The sequence below is a fragment of the Mus caroli genome, chromosome 15 (assembly GCF_900094665.2).
Source record: "Mus caroli chromosome 15, CAROLI_EIJ_v1.1, whole genome shotgun sequence".
Lineage (NCBI taxonomy): Eukaryota > Metazoa > Chordata > Mammalia > Rodentia > Muridae > Mus > Mus caroli.
Window position 1 is genome coordinate 33,359,443 of NC_034584.1, and position 20,059 is coordinate 33,379,501.

The window sequence follows — 20,059 nt, forward strand, 5'->3', positions numbered from 1 at the left end:
TAGTTACGTGGAACTGTACAATCAACCGTAACTCTGTTCCCAGGGACTCCAACAACCGCTTTTGGCCTCTGTCGGTAGCAGGTAAGCAATGTGGTATATATACAAACACACAGATAAAAAATAATTTTAAAATAAAAAAAATAATGTTTTTTTAAACATTCTTGATTGATAAAAATGTTTCTCCAAACTTCACCAGGGTAACATCCCTTTTATCAATACACTTGAAAATTTAGACTTCCTATGATTAAGTGTAGCAAAGGACTCCATTTAAATAGTTATTTTAAAATGCAAACATCAAACTTCTTGTATTTGTTTTAATGGTGTCTAGGAGTTAGTGATTTCAAAATGCTTTTAGTGGAAAAGAGAAATACTTACTTTGCTGGAACAAGCAAACCCAGTTCCAAGAGCTGCCAAGATCTCAAGTACAGCTGGAGTGGAGTTGCACTTCACCGTGTAGAACGGCTTTATCTGAGCCACCACGTTCTGCCACTGACTGTGCTTCTTCACGATCTTCCCAAGATCCCCCACAAAAAATGCATTTTTTCCTGTCTATTGATGATAATGAAAGAGAAAAATAAAAATAAAAACCACTGAGAAGAAGATACATGGGAAAGAATATACCCACCATGCTTAATTAAGTAGTTAAGAGTAGAGGACAAACTGTCACTAAAAATTCAATGACTTTAAATGTCAAATAGAATGGATGTAAGTAGTAATTCTATCTGGTATGAGAAACGCAAGTTAAAATTTAATTAAGAGTATCCTAACAGGCTGAAGAGATGGCTCAGTGGTTAGAGCACTAACAGCTCTTCCAGAGATCCTGAGTTCCATTCCCAGCAACCACATGGTGGCCCAAAGCCATCTGTAATGGGATCTGATGGCCTCTTCTGGTGTCTGAAGACAGCTACAGTGTGCTCATATAAATAAAATAAATCTTTAAAAAACAAAAAGGTGTCCTAAGAATATGCTATGAAGAGCTTTGTTGTTAGTGGTGTCTAGCATCATCAAGTGCCACTCCTCCTCAAGAGTGCTGATAATAAAGTAGAGAAATAGGTGAAGTTTGCTAGGAGATGTGGTCATATTTGTATACTGAAGGTCAAGAATCTACTTTTACTGAAAACTAGAGTAACTTTAGAGCTCTTCAAGAAACCTAGAAAACACAAGAAATCTGGCTTTCACAAAGAAAAATTGTGCTACACTGTTCACATAAATGGAAATAATCTTATAATAAAATGAAAATAAATATTTAAAAGTAGCAATAAACTGGTTCTATGATTTGTTTCCTGGTAGTAGATAGTAACTAGTATAATTGATCAAACTTTATCAACACATATTGGCAAGGACAAATGAAAATAAAGCTGCAAGAGTTACCCCGACCAAGTTCTTTAAATCAAATCAGTGTCTGAGAAACATAACCAACCATGTTTTCAATTTTGGAAAATTACCAACATCATACTTGAGTAATATGGCACACTTACCAGGGTATGTTCATAAACATAGTTATCAATAACATTTCCAAGGTTTGTTCCTTCATCCAACAGGCCAACGGAGTAGTTCGCATCGTCAATAAATCCTTTCATCTCAGCCGTATTCCACAAAGCCGAAAGTCATAAACCAGGAAAAACAAGAGACGGGCCACCAAGCCTATGTCTGGGTCCTTAGAATATGCAACAAACTGTCAAAACAGAAGTTCGATCAAACTCAGCATTATTTCAGTAATTAAAACATGGATATATTGAGTGAATCACTAAAATTGTCAAGTATTCAATTCTGTGAGGAATTTATGTGATCACTCAACACTTCCAAAGCCACTGGACTTTTGATATTTTAAAAGTAAATTAAATGAGGAGGTTGGGGAGATGGTTTAGTCAGTATGTACTTGCTATGTAAGCATGGGTTCTTCTTATCTCCAGCATCCACACTGAAAAGTCAGGCATGATAATGGACGCATACCATTCTAAAGCGGGACAAACAGTTAACCTAGCTATAATGGGTGAGCTATGCATTTAGTAAGAGAGCTTATCTCAAAAAGTAAGATGGACTGTGACTGGCAAGATACCCAGTGTTGACCTCTGATCTATGTAGCAACACATGTCTACACATACAAGCAGGCCAGGTAAAGAGGCATATAATCCCAGCACTCCTAGCACAGGAGGTCAAGAGTTTAGCTGGTTACTTAAATTCCTATCTCCCTAATTACCACATAAATAAATACAGATATAGCCGGGCGTGGTGGCGCACGCCTTGAAACCTAGCACTCGGGAGGCAGAGGCAGGGGGATTTCTGAGTTTGAGGCCAGCCTGGTCTACAAAGTGAGGTCCAGGACAGCCAGGGCTATACAGAGAAACCCTGTCTCGAAAAACCAAAAACAAAAAAACAACTCCAAAAAACCACCAAAACAAAACAAAACAAACATATAAAAAATTTAAAGTAAGCTCAATATAACTTTCTAAAAAGACAATCTCATACATAGATCACATGATCTAACATTGTAAAGTTAAGTATAGATACTTGTGGACACAGTGAGTTCCACAACAGTCAAGGCTATGTAGAGAGCATGTCTCAAACAAATAAATAAAAAATATAAGTAAGTATAGGGGCTGGAGAGATAGCTCAGTAGTTAAGAGCACTGACTGATCTTCCAGAGATCCTGAGTTCAATTCCCAGCAACCACATGGTGGCTCACAACCATCTGTAACGGGATCTGATGCCCTCTTCTGGTGCATCTGAAGACAGCTACAGTGTACTCATATAAATAAAATAAATCTTTAAAAAACAAAAAACGTACATATGTTTGTATTCTAATAGCTAACTTGGTAGCTTATGAGGTGCACTTGGGCTTAGGCAAGAGATTATCATGAATTTGAGGCTAGCCTAGACTATACAAAATGAGACAGTTTTAACATATGTGTACACACATGGCAAGCAAGAACACCCTAGAGTAGGTAAAGGAAGAGGGACAGGTAAGGGACAATCTGCAGCTATTCTAGGTCTTAACTTCAAATTAAAATAGCTTACCTGCAACTAGAGTAAGAATATGGAAAATTCAGCTAGTGACCTATGAAAATAACCCTGTCAGTTCCTAAGAGACTGGCCTAGCAATGACAGATCCCAGGAGGCTCCTGGTTTTAAGTGCCCACAGCTCTGAATAATGTTTAAATGAGTATTTCCATGCAATAGTTAGAATTCCGTTTGTTACAAATCTAAAAGATATGCCTTGTATCATATCATTTAGGATTCATTTTACTTTCATGCAACAGATGCAAAAGACATTAAAATAAATAACACAGACATGGACAAGACTTTCTTAGGTGCTTGGCTCCTTTTGGGACCCCACCTTCAACTGCCTGTTTTAGAGACCACCTTGAGTGATGATCCTTTATCCTGAATATATATACCATTTCAATGGCTCCTAAGCAATGTTAGCTTTCTGGCTACATCAAAATCAACCACTTACAATGTCAATAAGTCGTAGTAACTGTGAAATTTCATGAAATAACATTCAATTTCAACTTGGAAGGCACTAAGATATTCATTTCCAAAACAACTATATTCAGCTCAAAAAATAAATCTTGTTCTATAATGGAGACTTAAAACAGAGTGTTTTTCTTCTTATCAAGGAGTTTATCCATAAGATTCATATTATATACAGTGGATATAAATCACAGACATTCTCTAAAGGATGCTAAACTAGGATTGGAATTTAGGATAGATCCTGTTTTAAACAGTGTAACTCCAGCTAGAACATCAATTTTAAGGATATAATCAATCAGGCACCAAGAGTAATAGAATGAAAACGATGAACGCCAAGGTCATTATTATAAAAAGTAGGGGTAAAGAACTTCCAATTACATTTGACATCACTTGATTGTTTAACAGCCAGCTGTATTTATTAATAAGCCCCTTCCAAAACACGCATGCACACACACACAATTAAAAGGCTAGAGAGATGGCCCAGCAGTTAAGAGCTCTTTTATTCTTAGTTGGCCCAGTATTATGACTTTAACCCCAGCAATGAGGAGTTTTGAGGCCATCTTGGTGGTCTATAAAGGGAGTTCCAAGACCACCATGACTGCTACACAGGGAAATTCATTTTGGGGGAGGGGGAGAAAAAAGGAGTCAGGTTTGGCTACCAGAACCCACATGGTGGCTCACAACCATCCTCAACTACAGTTTCTAAAGATCCAGTGCTCGCTCTCTTCTGACCTTTATAGGAACAAGGCATGCACATATATACACTAGAGAAAAGCTTATACACATAACACCTTTAAAAGAACTATAATCAAGATCTTTAGCCTAAAAAGTTTGGTAGGATTGCATATCTACAATTGCAGCACTGAAGGACAAGAAAGAATTTAGAAGTTGAAATAATCTGAAACTTGGTTTTGTTTATAAATCTCATTACATGGCTTTAAAAAAAAAAACTATACACATTGCAGTACTTGGGTCTCTTGGGTTGGTTGTGGACCCCTACAGGTAACTGATGTTGAATGTAAACATTCTGCCTTTCAAAGACAGAATAGCCTCAATTTATCATGGCTCAAAGATCCTCAGTATTTGTGAAAACAACAGGCTCATTGGATGAGTTTTACTAGAGTATTATCATGGGACTATCCATGAATTTTTAACATATGTGCAACAATATGTATCTCTATTAGTATATATACTTGTTACCATTCATACAAGTAATTTTTCTCATGTCCCTTTAACAATCAATCTCCAATATCATTCCAATCAACCAAACACCTTTTAAATTTCAAATATTTACTGACCAAACCAAAACAGTGGACAAAGAATGGTACTGTTGATAAGAATAAAAATGAACTAATACGAACAAAGCGTACTCTGCCTCTGAAGGAAGCCAGGAGTGCTTAGGAAAGTGTTCACTCGTCTGTAAGATGGGATTGTCGCTTTAGATGCAACTACAGGGTTGCCTGACACAGACTGTTACAAGGATGGTATATTGGCAAACAACCTTAATCTTGGCACTCAGGCAGAGGCAACTTGAGCTCTGAGCATTCAAGGGCCGAAGCCTAATCTATTCAAGGAGACCCTGCCCCAATAAGGTAAAATACATTTCAAATACATTTCGATTATGACACAGCTAGATCCACAAAAACAAATGTAATGTGATACATGCTATTTGATTTCCTTGCACTAAGATGCACAATAAAGTAATTAAATCAGTATTATAGAAGTTTTGATGTATTTATCTTCATTTCTGAGATCCCCACAAATTACAAGCCCACACCTGAGTCAAGGACATATGGACAATAAAGTTCATATTAAGAATACTGATGTTTTGTTTTTGCAGCCTGGCATCAAGGCTTCCATATTTGTCTTCCATAACCCTAGCCATAACAGAAAGTTCTTGTAAGAGATTGTGATACAACAAAGTCTCTGTAGGTGTCAAGTTCATTCCCCAGGAGACTGAAGCTCTCAGCATAGTAAGAAGCACCAGGCCTTGGCTTGATTCCCCAGCACAGCATAAACTGGGTGCTGAAGAGCCTGTAATTCTAGCCCTTGTGGAGCCAAGGCAGAAGGACAAGAAGCTTAAGCTCTTTCCCCAGTTATACAGTGAGTTCAAGGTTAGACACGGCTACATGAAATCAAACACACACACACACACACACACAAACCAAGGCCAAACCCAAAACAAAACAAACCAAAAACAAATCTACCTTCTACAATCTTAAAACTGTTATAAGGCCCTGCAGCCTTACCACACAAGTAACTGACACAGTTAAAAGGTACATGCTAGATCCAGAAAAACTTGATTTGATAAAGAATATGCAACATATATCCTCAGGAGACCAGTTTTCCATAGTCCTCTAAGCCAACAAACTCAAAGTGTCACTGGGCTTGGAGGGAGGGATGCAGAACTGAGATATAGCTCAACTGGTACAGTGCTCATCTAGCTTGCCTGAGGCTCAGACACAAACAAACAACAGGGCCTGGCAATACACACCATAATCCCAGTACTAAGGAGAGGCAGCACTGGAACCTTAAGTTGACTGCTGGCTCTAAGTTTGATAGCCTGAGACACTCAGAGTAATTTGGTAGCACAGTATTTCAAACAATTGGAAAGGGGTTAAGCAGAGTCGTGGTAGCTTGACCCTTTGCCTTTCCTACCTCCACTATACCTTATTTTCACTGAAGGAACCCCTAAAAAGTATAATAAAGACTCCAGGACTCCTTGATTTCAATTTTTAGTTTTTAAAAAATACCTTCTTTTGTGTGTATTTGTGTGGAGGTTCAAGGACAACTTGAAGGAGTCAGTTCTCTCTACCACATGGATTCTGGACATTGAATTCAGGTTGAGAAGCTTGGCTGCAACACTGCAACTTTACTTGCCAAGCAATTTTCTTCATTTTAGAAAAAAAATACATAAAGACGACAAAATTTTTGCTTAACTGCTAGTAAAGACATATTTTGTTTTTAAGAGGTATTAATAGGGGGCTGGAGAGATGGCTCAGAGGTTAAGAGCACTGACTGCTCTTCCAGAGGTCCTGAGTTCAATTCCCAGCAACCACATGGTAGCTCACAACCAGCTGTGATGAGATCTGATGCCCTCTTCTGGTCTGTCTGAAGACAGTTACAGTGTACTCATATAGATCATACATAAAACAAATAAATAAATCTTAAAAAAAAGAGGTATTAATAAACCCAGGTATGATAGAATATGCCTTTAATCTCAGCAATGGGAGGAGGCAGAGACAGGCAGATCTCTGAGTTCAAAGCCAGCCTGTTTTACATACTGAGTTTTAGGACAGTCAAAGCTATCGAAGGAAAAGAAATACAAAAACTAAACTCCAAACAACCAACCAAACAAAGGAGAGGAGGAAAGGGGAGGGGGAGGGAGAGAGAAGAGCGTCAAGTTAATCCACAAGGGGCTGGTTTCCAAACCTCTCAGTTCTCTTCACTAAAAACAGACTGTCTTGGATGTGGTGGTACAGGCCTGTAAAATCCCAGCCATGGACAAAGTCTAAGACAGGAAGACCGTTCCGAATGTTAAAAGTGAGCACAGGGTACAGTGAAACTCAAAAGTAAAAAACAATTTCTAAAAAGTATTCTCTATTTTCCACCATATTGAAAGCTACTTTTAGCAACTAAATACCTATTAATGTATGACTAAAAGCTCATTTAGTGTTGCTGAAATCCCAACACTACTGTTGTAAAGAATTTCCTTTTGAATTCATGGCTGGGAAAAAAAAAAACCTGTAACATTTCTTATTTACACCTGTACATTGGTGTTTTGATTTTGATAATACATTTTCCATGAAGAAGTGGCCAAAAGAAACAATGGCTCCAAAGAACCACACATTGTTCCCTGGAGTCTTACACGAGGTGGCTGAATCCTCATGCTCACTCCCAAGAGTCATGGCTGCTGGCAGCTGCGCACTTGCCTTGGTACACACCTGCTACAAAGGCTTCTAGAGTAATGGCTGCTGGCAGCTGTGCACTTGCCTTGGTACACACCTGCTACAAAGGCTTCTAGAGTAATGGCTGCTGGCAGCTGCGCACTTGCCTTGGTACACAACTGCTACAAAGGCTTCTAGAGTCATGGCTGCTGGCAGCTGCGCACTTGCCTTGGTACACACCTGCTACAAAGGCTTCTAGAGTCATGGCTGCTGGCAGCTGTGCACTTGTCTTGGTACACACCTGCTACAAAGGCTTCTAGAGTTGATTGCACTTCAGAAGAAACTGATACATCTTTCATACAATCACAAGATAATCCTGGCAGCAACAGCCCACTTGACACCAAGCTGGATGAATATGAGTCTTGGGTTTCTGAAGTGAAGACCTCCCTGGAAGTAGAACAGGGAGAGCTGAAAGGTTTAGAGTATTGTTTCAAACACCTAAACAGGAAACCCAACCTTAATAAAGCCAATCACTTCTCAACAGGACCCTTACTCACTAAAAATGAAAATATATTTTGAAATGTATACTATAGTTTCTGTAAAGATGCCTAACACAAGCATTTCTACTGTATTTCATGTAAGCATTAGATGGCTCAACACTCAGCTTCAAAAATGTACAAGAGTGTCTAAGCTCCTCTCTGCATTCCTTTTGCCAACAGAAAAATGTTACCACACAAGATAAGTTTGGAAGTAACTGACTAAAACCACTAGAAGCAGCTTCTAGAGGATGGTTGCACTATAAGGACCTCCAGGAGGAAAAAGGCACCAAGAAGCTACATACTAAATAAAGGAGGTAGCTGGGATATCCAATGAGTGCTAAAAAGATTAACAGTACTTTCGCCATTAATGCACCAGAAACCACCTCCATAGATAGAGCACTCATGATATCCAGAACAGGGTTTGCCTCAACAGACAGTAACTGGAAAGCTAATAATCACAATTTAAAAACATTTTTTATGGATGAAACAACTCACTGTGTCTAGACAAAAACATTTCCATGAAACATTAAAAAAAGGACAAGAATGAACAGAAGATATGAAAGAAGAGATTAAGAAATGAACACAGCTTACTTTAAAATATAAGATGATTCACAATAAACATTTAGAAACTTTGTTAAAAGATTTATGTTTTGCAAAGACTGGCAGTACACACCTTTAGTTTCAGCACTTGAGAGGCAGAGACAGGCTGATCTCTTCAATGCCAACCTGGACTACATAGTTAAAATTATGTGTCTATGTTTGTATTGTTTGTATGCATCTACATGTACCTATGCCTATGGAAGCCAGAAGAGGGCACTGGATCCCCTGGAACTGGAGATGTAGGTTGGTATAAATGCACCTTGGCATGGTTACTGAAAATTAAATTTGAATTCCCCGCAAAAAGGGGCAATAGCCCGGTTGCCCTCACCTCTCACCCCCTGAATTAATTTTACCTATGTGTATTGTATAGCTGTCTGTGCATAAACATAGGTGTCTGGGAAGGCTAGGAAAGGGCACTGGGATGCCCTGGAGCTGGAGCTGTAGGTGACTGTGAGCAACCAGCCACAGATGCTTTCTGGAAACTGAAATCAGGTCATCTGCACGAGCAACATATATTCTAAACTTCTGAGCACCATATCTCCCAAGCACCAAATATTAAAATATCTCAATGACCAAATGAAAGGACTTTTACAACCATATTATACTCATGCATTGTAGACCTTCCGTTTGGATGTGTGCGACTCTATAATCTGGTACAAGTGACACTATCCTACTAAATGGTAAACTAGGTAAGATGTCCCAGAGTCTAGGGTACATAACTAGGACCAGAGGATTTCAAATGGCAATAGCTTAAGTCTTTTACTTGTTTTCCCATTATGTATTCATATATACTCCAGGAGTTAAGGGGATAAAAATCATTAATTTTTAAAAGACCATCTCAGGATTATTATGGTTTCCATGTAGAATATAGTAGAAAATATCAACCTACTCTATTTACACCAAATTTGACATGTTATGATACTGAGCTAAGAAAATACAGAGCCAGATATGGTGGCACACATCTTTAATCTCAGGAGAGAGAGCAAAGCAGGTGAATCACTGTGATTTTGAGGCCACCCTGATCTACATACACAGGATAGGCAGCTGTACAAATACAGAGATAACCTGGGCTCAAAAACAAAGAGCAAAAAGGGAAACTATACACTTTTATTCTACTCATTATTGTGTGTGCATATGCCCCTGTAGGCATGTAGACATCAGAGGAGACTCTACAAAGTCAGTTTGTTTCCTCCATCCTATATGGCTTCCAGGGATTAAACACTTGTCAACTCAACCATTCATTGAACCAGTCCGAAGTAAATATTTTTTTTTAACAATTTAATGACAGATCTTTGCAGTAATGAGCAAGAAATTAAAAATTTAACTTACATGGGGCGTGGTGGCCCATGCCTTTAATTCCAGCACTTGGGAGGCAGAGGCAGGCGGATTTCTGAGTTCGAGGCCAGCCTGGTCTACAAAGTGAGTTCCAGGACAGCAAGGGCTACACAGAGAAACCCTGTCTCGAAAACCAAAAAACCAAAACCAAATAAAAAAATTTAACTTACAACATACAGCTAATAATGGTTTCAGTCTACAGGACAATGTCATACAGCGCTGTATCCTAAAAATGTTGATCTTAAAACACCCAACTAGAATATTCAACTGAAAACCCCTCATAGTCAAAAAACCTGAGGGAATTTAGGGGAATAGTGCTTTGTTACAGCTTTTGTTAACAGTTCATATAACTAACACACACACACACACACACACACACACACACACACACACTCTACAGTGGAATCTCACTATGTAGCCCTGGTTGGCCTGGAACTTGTTATTAAGACCAAGATGGCTTCCAACTCAAATCCACCTGGCCTTGCCTCCTTAGTACTGGGATAAAGGTCTGTGTCACCATGCCCAATAGCCTAAAAGCACAACAAACCCATGTTTCATTTATTTTCTGACAGTCTCACATATGTATATAATTCATATTGATCGTATCCATCCAAATTAACCCAGGCACTCCCCAACACACCCTCTGCTCTAATATTCCTTCCCCATTTTTTGGAACCAGAGTCCACTCAGTGCTGCTGAATGATCTTACATGTCTCATACAGGTAACCATAGCCACAGGGAATCTGAGGGATAAAGCATAGCAACAGCTGTTTTAAGTCTATTAATGCTACTCCATTCACAGTAATTCTTCCAGAGCAGTTCTAGGACAACAGGGAATCCAAAATTAAACTGTGTTTCAAAAAACTAAAAAGTAAATACAACTCCATAGAATGTCATGAATAGACATTCAAAATTACTCAAGCAATAAAGCCACACACACTACTATCAGAGCAAAGCATGGGTGTGGTAGTACATACCTAACAAGTGGATCTCCAGGAGTTTGAAGCTAGTTTTGGTCTATACAGCAAGTTCCAGGTTAGTCACGATTACATTAACAACAACAAAAAATTACTTAATGGAATGAACTAGCTCAAAAATTGACTGTTGATTCAAAACCTTATCCTGAAACCAAGTGTAATAATAGTATATGCCTGTAACTCCAATGCTTACAAGGCTGAGGCAGTATTGCAGTGATTTCCAGTGCATACAATAGTGAGACCCTGACTTTTATTATAAATAAATGAATAAATGCCAGGGAGAGGGAGAAAAGAAAACCCACCCCATGTCCAATCCTAGAGACTAACACCTGCACAAAAATACAAATAGAGTACTGGAGACAGACAGCTCAAATGCAGTTCATACAGTCAAATAGCAAGGGTTTCCATAAGGATAATGTTTTAAGTTCTTCCAAAAGTTCTCCAGTTATTGTTCAGCATATTAATCCTATGATTCTTCACTCCCATTCCAGTGACACAACTATCATATAAAAAGAGGCTGTATTTCTAAGGCACTATATTTATTATTCTAATGGAAACCCTTGAAACAATGTATGTCTGGATTTATTAAGATCAGGTAGTACAAGTTAGATATTATGTAACACTCTACAAGAGATTAAGTTAGTGCACTGTAATAATATTATTTCTAAACAAAACTCAAGAACATTAACACTAAACAGAATAAAAATAGCTTCAACTCAGCACAAATTCAGATTAAGTTTTTCTCTCAAATTAGTTTGAACTCGGGGCAGGCCTAAAACATGAGCTCAATTCCAAGGACCTACATGGTGGAAGGTGGAACTAACTCCTACAGGTTGTCCAGTCTGTGGTATATGTCCAGACAGACAGACAGACACACACACCCAACCCTCAATAAACAAATGTAAATATTAGCAAAAGAACAGGTGCCATAAAACAGTCCTCTAATGTACCCCAATAATAATATACAAAGTCCAATACTTAATGAAGCAAAAAAATTGAGTTAGGTTTATCTTTAACTGTGGATTCTTAAACTGCCAAGTCTGGTGGAATAGGCCTTTAATCCCTGCTCTTGAGAGGCAGAGGCAGGCTGATCTTTGTGAGCTTTAAGTTCCAGGCCAGCCTGGTGCACATAGTGAGTTCCTGGTTGGCTAAGGCTATTTAAAAAAAAAAAAAAAAGTTTTCTCAACCTTATAGCTACTACCCTCTGAAAAGTATATACCCATACTTGAGTATGTCTCTCCTCTTCCCTGGAACACCTGTCATTTCTACTCATCCCTACCTTAACTAAAATCTGTTATAAAAATCTTTTAATAAAGTGAGAATATGACTCACCAGGAAAAGGTACTTGCCATGCAACCCTGGAAACCTGAGTTCAATACCTAGGATTCACATTGGGGAAGAAAGCTTGGCTTCCACAAGCTGTCCACCAACCTCTGTTAAGTGTGCAGTGATACGTGTACCAGCTCACACGTGTAAAAACTAAACCCCAACTGGTTAACATGAAACAAATGGGTCAGGGTCTCATGTGGCCCAGACAAGCCATGAGTTCCTGACCCACTATGTCCCTAATGCTTGGGCTCTATACATTGCATGGCTTTGGAACTATTTTTATTCAACAGAATCTATATTATAGCCAAAATAAGAAACACTACTATGATCTACTGTTTTCCTAAGATAACTGCCCCCTACCCCCATCTTTGCCACCAGGCTGGCCTCAATACTCAAAGATCCACCTACCTCTGCCTACCAGGCACTTTGAGATTAAAGGCATGAACCACCACCACCTGGCTTGATTTTACTCTTCTTAAAAGGAATACTTATTGACTATACTAAAGCTGAGGAGTAACTTGAAACTGCCCCATCTGAGATTTTTTTTTTTTCTAATACTGCTGTTTATTCCCATGTAAAACCCATTTAAGTCTCAAAATTCCAAATTTCAATTCCATGAAACATGGAGATGGAATTTTTAACTTTTTACAATGTAACTATTATTTGTATGTGCAGGTCATGTGTGTACACATAGAGTCCAGAAGTAAATTTCAAGTGTTATTTCTCAAGAATCATCCACATTTTCAAAGAGAACCTCTCACTGAACCTGGAGCTTCTCCATTCAGGCTAGCCTGGCTAGTCAATGAGCCCCACGATTCTTATCTCCATTGTCCCAGCACTAGATTACTAGCTGGAAATGGTGGCATAGCACCATGGATCTGAGAGCACAAATCTAGCCTGCTTTATATAGTCAGTTCTAAGCCAGCCAGAACTAGTTAGAAAACCACTCTCTAAAAAATAATAAACAAACAAATAAGTAGATAGACAGGCCTCTCAAACTTAAGCCAGCTTGCTGAGAAAATTATAGTTTGCACAGCGTTTTAAAATAATCCAGGCACAGAATATCAAGTAGTCAAAAGATATCCTTGACTATCTGGAATGTGGTATGCTGGGAGTCTCAAGTATCTTTCAAACCATTGGTTTCTACAAGTTTAATAGATGAAACCAATTATAAAATATACAACTCTTTAAAAAAAAAAAAAAAGGCAAAACATTTGACCAGCAGGATATTCATTACTAGGAAAATGAACTAAAATTGTTTTCACACTCATATGCTAAGATATAGCCTTACCAAACAGAATGGCAGAATCTTTTGCTTTACCAGGAGGCTGGCAAGATGGTATCACAGGTAAAGCACTTCTTGCCAAGCCTGAAGACTGGGATCTGATACCTGGAACCCACATGGTAGAAGCAGAGCACTAAATCCTACACTCACACACACACACACACACACGGAATATTTTCTAAAATATCTTTGATGCTGAGGAATGTTAACTCAATGCAGCACATATATAGTGTTGAGGAAGCCCTAGATTCAATTTACAAAGTCTGAGTCTTTTCTCATTCAGCCAATACTTATACCTATTAATAGGTAATTGAATATGAGAAATTATATTCTAGAGTCAAAATCCACTCTCCAAATTATATTAAAACCTGGACTGGGGCTGGCGAGATGGCTCAGCAGGTAAGAACACTGACTGCTTTTCCTAAGGTCCTGAGTTCAAATCCCAGCAACCACATGGTGGCTCACAACTACCCGTAATGAGATCTGACACCCTCTTCTGGTGTGTCTGAAGACAGCTACAGTGTATACTTATGTATAATTTATAAATCTTTGGGTCGGAGCAAGCAGGGACTGAGCGGGGTTGAGTGGAGGGAACAGAGGTCCTAAAAATTCAATTCCTAACTGCTACATGAAGGCTCACAACCATCTGTACAGCTACAGTGTACTCACATACATTAATAAATAAATTTTTATAGAAATTTAACAATATATCCTTTGTATGTGTATAATATGTATCTCCCAATGATAGAGAATCCATCTAGAATATATGAAAATTAAAAAGAAAAAAAGAAAGATAACACAACAGGCAAACTGACTTGAGACACTTCAAAAACAAAACAAAACCAAAAAAACCAAAAAACAAAAATTAAAAAGAGATTTTGGGGCTGGTGAGATGGCGGTTAAGAGCACTGACTGCTCTTCCAAAGGTCCTGAGTTCAAATCAGAGCATCCACATGGTGGCTCAACAACCATCCATAATGAGATCTGATGCCCTCTTTTGGTGTGTCTGATATAACAATAAATAAATCTTTTAAAAAAAAAGAGAGAGGGAGATTTTATTTTTACTTCAACTCAACTCTGGACGTATGTCCATCTCTGCTTATGAGAACGTACATGTGTAATGCAGGTGACAGGAAGTCAAGATGGGATGTCAGATCCTCTTAAGCAGTTATAGGCAGTTGTGAACAACCAAACATGGGGGGTGCTGAGAACACAAGTGCTCATAACCACTGAGCCTTGCCTCCAGACCTCAATAAAACATCTGAAGTACACTAAATATAGTGCTATTCATTATGCATTCAAGTCAAAGCTATAGTGATTCTATTGTTGGTAAGTACATATAATCTTACCTTACAAATAACCTTACACTTGTTATCCAACCTGTTTAATTTATTAATTTTAAGAATCTGAAGAGGAGACAGAGTTCCAAGTTCTGAGAAGCACTGAAGCAGCGTTTCAATTGTATTCCTACCTCCTCAGATGTGAAGACACTTACATGGACAAGTTAGGAGATGGAACCCCCTATCATCAGCTAGGTTCCCAAGGTGGCTCAGCGTTGAAGTCGAACTGCTCTCTATACAGCACTTCTCCTAGGCCTTCTGGGTAGTTGTATACTCGGTCAGAAAGTTCGCCCTAAAGAAATAAAGAAAAATAGAAAGTTCTGTGTTTTAAAAATTAGGCTGTAATTCAAACAGGTTGATTTAAGTAAGTTTTAGCTTATTTAATAATGTTCTATTAAAGTGACATTCCAGTTGTTTATGGTACCAAATACTTGTAATCTCTGCACTTAGAAGGCTAAGCAGAATATTTAAATTCAAGGTCAGCCTAGGTTACATAGCAAGGTCAAAATGACAAAAAAAAACTTCAAATATCTAGCACAAATCTTGGAACTATTTGGTCAAGTTCATACTATCCTTTGCTGCAAATTCCTACTACAATACTAAAGAGTTAGACCTGGTAGTACACATATTTTGTAATTCCAGGATTTGTGTAAACAAACTAGGAACTAAGAGTTCAAGGTCATGCTTTATAAAAAAACAAGAGCCTGAGGCCAACTTAGGAGACATTAGCCCCTGTCTCCAAAAGGAAAGTAATTGGGAAAGCCCTGAGCAAGTCTATATAGCTTTTCTCCTTATATCTAGTCCCTCTAGACTTATTTCATTTTACTATCACCAGAAGCAAATGAGTGTGAAGCTTATCATATTACAAAAAAAAAAAAGTTCTAAATTTAGTGCTTTAGAAATGGTCATTTCAATAATGGTTTAACTGAGTGGGGTTAAAATTTACAAAGTGCTATATATACAACCTAAATATATCATTTGTGCTTCAGTAGTTACTACTTTAAAGTACTACATCCTGATTATATTTCCTAAGAAGGGGGTAGAAAAAAGGGAACCAGATACTAAACTAGAAACTATATACAAGGTCAAGAGTTTGTAGGTTCTCAGAAGTACTCTATTACCTACTTAAACAGGATCTAGGCAACTTTAAACTTTAAACAAAGCAAAAATGTTCTACCTAGTGAGGAAAACTGACCACTGTTAAAAGCATTCAGGGTTGCTGATAACTGATGTGTGTGACCCAGGTCTGTAATCTCCAGCACTTGAGAAATAACAGCAGAAAGATCAGGAGTTGAACACCAGCCTCACCTACATTAGGAGTTGAAAACTAGTCTAGGCTCTATGAGATGATATCTCAAAACAACTTGTGAAAACTATGACATTCAGATTCTAAACAATATACTGACCTAGCAACTTTGTTACTGTACTATATATTGAACTCATGGCCATCATGGATGCAGGCATTTGACCAAACAAACTAAATTCCCATGTTTTAATCTATAAAACCTTCTACTTCCTCAAACACCTAATTTTTAAAAACTAAATCATGGTCGGGTGGTGCTGGCGTATGCCTTTAATCCCAGCACTCAGGAGGCAGGCGGATTTCTGAGTTCGAGGCCAGCCTGGTCTACCAGGACAGCCAGGGCTACATAGAGAAACCCTGTCTCAAACAAAACAAAACCAAACCTATATCATGCTGAAAATTAGCTCATTCTTACCTCTCCTAAGGAATGTAACAATTATCGTGGATAAGACATTCCCCCTGTTTTATTCACAGCCATTATTTGCTGCTTATGGCAATCCAAGATCAATTCTGTGAAACACTGAGGGCATTAAACTTTAGACACCAACTAATGTTCTTCAGTGATAACTAAACCTTTTCATTTAACACAGATACTACTAGGAAATGAAGGCTCCCTGATTTTGAAGATATCTTAATACATACAAAAAGTGGTGCAGTGTAAGAAGGACATTTACATACAGGGTAAATGTAAATGTTTATCTGGAGGAGATAGTATAAAGGAAGGGGTACGTGAAATGTGGATGAAAGGCAATACTGAAAAACAAATTCCTAGCCAAGCAGTGGTGGCTCACACTTTGAATCCCAGCACTTGAAAGGCAGAGGCAGTCAGATCTTTGAGTTCCAGGCTGGAACTACAGAGTGAGTTACAGGATAGTTGTGCAGTTTTGAAACTGTCTAGAATATGCGAAAAAGAAAAAAAGAAAAAAGAGGAAAGAAAAATTACTCTCCTTTAGAATAACCTGTGTAAATTGGGAAGGAGGTGGAGATGGGCAGAAAGGTCATGCAGCCTTAGGCTGGTTGGCCCTAAACACTTCTGTGGCCAAAGAGGTGAAATCCTGCCTCCATTTCCCAAGTGCTGGGATTACAATCAATTTGAGGATTAGGATCTCAGGAGTGCTTCTCACCTGGTTTATAGGGTGCTGGAAATCAAACCCAGGGCTGGAGATTCTAGGCAAGCACTTGACCAACCACAAATCTAGCTCTACCTTGACACTCCTCAAAATTGTTTTCCTCTTGGCATTATCTTTACAAATGTTTCTACTATCTTTGCAGATTTTCCAAAAAAAAAAAAAAAAATTGTTTTTTGTTTTTTAGACAGGATTTCTCTGTACAGCCCTGGCTGTCCTCAAACTCACAGATCTGCCTTGCCCCAAGTGTTGGGATTAAAGGAATGTACAACTGCCCAGCAATGTTTTTTAAAATAGGGCATATACATATACACACAATGGACTACTCAGAAACAATTTATTAACATATAAAAATATGCTAAATAAAAGCCTTTTGCACAAAAGCATGCATATCAATTGATTCCATTTAAGTCCCTTGATTTAAAAAAAAAAAAAAAGGAAGGCTAGATGAGGGTGTTAATGTTCTGTCTTGACAGAGATTTAGATTATAAAGTTCTTTCTCCTTTCTTTGCACACAGGATTTTGCTTTATGTGACCATAGCTAGCTTCAAAAACTTCCTGGAATTAAGGTGTACAACACCTGGCATCACTTTGTTAAAACGTACTAAATACAAGCCAGACTTGTCCTGAGCCTGGAATCCTAGCACCAGGCTGATGAGGAAGGTAAATCAGACTCAAGTCTGGGCTACCAAGTGAGGTCCTGTCTCAAACAAACAACAAAAACTAATCAAACAGTACAAATAAATAATGAGAATTTTACTGCCAATTTCTAAAAATTAGAGTATGGAACTGTATTTAATGTATGGAAATATTCAAGTTAGAGCTATGAAGCATTTTGATGTCCGTAATGCAGAATTAGTAAGATGGCTGGAAGGTAAGTAGAGTAAAATGTTAGCTGTGGAATCTAAATTGAAGGTACCACTCTGAGTTCATTGTTGGGCATCATACCTTAGAGAAATAAATTAATTACTCCATTTATCTTTATAACTTACAATTTTATGTAAACACCCTTTCCTACTTATTGTGAATTCCTCAGGGCTTATTGGTACCAAGCTTGCTTTCCTGTCGGGCCTAGTTCACATAGTCCTTTCCTGAGGAAGTTAATCAGCTCTCACCCAAGCTGAGCATATATTAATGGTAAAACACCACAGGACAAGAACAACCTAAGATATCCACCACAAAACTGAGTTCAATCTGTTCAAACAACCTGAGGCTGTAAACAGTGTCCCCGACTGCTTGCTTCGTTTAGCCAGTAACAACACGTTCATGATACTTAATACCATAAAACGTTTAGACAAAACTAACCGCTGGCAGCCAACCGAGTCCTCGATAAGCCGCATCAACCTACCCTTTGCCCTCTTTCTGCCCCGCGATCACAGCGAGGACCAGAAAACGAAGCCATGGTGACTAATCTCCAGGCTTCAGGAGGTGACTGGGGTAAGTGAAAGCGACTTGGCCCAATCAGGAGAGCCGCAGGGGCGGGTCAGCAGCGCCGAGGTTTCCAGAAAGGGCCAAAGGCCTATTGGCTTGCTACTTGACACCGGGGCTTCCCCGCCGCCGGCCCCGAGTGAGGTCAACTTTCCACCGCCAGAGGGGGAGCGCGCACTCCGCACCCCCTCTCCCGCCCGCAAGAATCCAGCCTCCTCCCAGCTGTCACCAGATGCCGGCTCGAGGCCCGCCCCGCTCCATTCATAACCCGGAGCCCGGGCCGCCGCAGCCCGTCCACTCCGCACCACAACCCCCTGCAGGCACTGAGACAGGGAGAGGGCGATGGGACCCCCAGCCCTCCAGGCTGCCGCCGGACCCCCTCCCCGGAAACAGCAATGCACCACGGGAGTGGGGTGGGGGCCGCATGCCGCCGAGAGGGAACAGCGACCACCGCCAGCCTGCCCCCGAGCGCGGCCCCACGCGCACACGCCCCCTCGCTCAACCGCGGCTGCCGGCTGCCGCCCTGGGTCGCGAGGCGCCGGTCGCCGCCCGGGCCACCGGCAGCCGCCACACACGCCGCCGGCCGCCATGTTCGAGGCCGCCGGCTGCGGGGCACTGCGGGGACACCGAGGGCGGCGTGGCCCAGCCCAGGCGCCGGACCCTCCCGCGCCCCTAAGTCCGGTACTCACGTGAGATAACGGCCCAAAGAGTCGGGTAAAGCGTCTTCTCTTTTTCGGCGGAATTTTTAAAGAGGGATGTGGTTACCTTGAGCAGAAATACCCAAGGCGGCCTGGGCCATAGGCTGCGGGGAGGACGTGGGGGAAACGCGCGGCACCGACACCAGCTGAGCAGCAGTGGCGGCGGCAGCCGAACTGGAGAAATGGAGCGGCGCGAGAAAAAGACGAAAGGCGCGAACTGGGTGGGAAGAGGATTCAGCCTCGTCACTCCGCAGAGCAGCAGAGCGAGAAGGATGAGAAGAGCAGAGCAGGAGACAACCAGGGAGAAAAACGGAAACACAGCGGCGAGAGTTGAGCCAGAGAGTGTGGGAAGGCGGTGCCAGAGACGCCAGTATTTATACTCAGGGGGCGGGGGCTGCTGACGTCACAGACGGCCGGTCGGCCGCACGACGGGGGTGGGGCCTGTGCCGCCGGGGAATGTGGGAGGGGCGGAAGGGGAAGGACAGCCTTGCGCAGTTGGGGGGCCGAAGGGCGGGACCACCGGGCCTGGCAGGTGCTGGCCCGGCGCTCGCTTCCCGCCCTCGCGCTGCCGCCGTTCCCCTGCGGGCTGCTAGCTTCAGAGGCGGGGCAGAGGGCGCGCGGCCCAGCGGATCGCGCCCTCGCCTTTGCGGCGCCTGCGCGCCACGCTAGCAGCCAACGATCCGCTTTGTGAGCCGGCAGCTAGTCCATGCTGACGGCAGCCTTCGGGACCGTCCTGG

At 40.6% G+C, this 20,059-nt stretch overlaps 1 protein-coding gene across 3 annotated transcripts in view; it reads right to left on the bottom strand.

Annotated features, from left to right (window-relative positions):
- Positions 1-19,686, bottom strand: part of Azin1 (antizyme inhibitor 1) — a 31,606-nt gene extending 11,920 nt beyond the window's left edge. For 2 of the 3 annotated variants that reach the window (XM_021183385.2, XM_021183382.2), the window contains exons 1-4: positions 19,314-19,686; positions 14,922-15,058; positions 1,479-1,675; positions 376-549 (exon numbers count right to left, since the gene is read on the bottom strand). In XM_021183385.2, the coding sequence (XP_021039044.1) occupies positions 376-549; positions 1,479-1,580 (276 nt within the window). In that variant the 5' untranslated portion in view covers positions 1,581-1,675; positions 14,922-15,058; positions 19,314-19,686. Of the gene's footprint in view, positions 1-375; positions 550-1,478; positions 1,676-7,662; positions 7,809-14,921; positions 15,059-19,313 lie in introns of all 3 variants that reach the window. The other variant, XM_029469718.1, reaches the window with a different exon arrangement.
- Between the last annotated feature and the right edge of the window lie 373 nt (positions 19,687-20,059).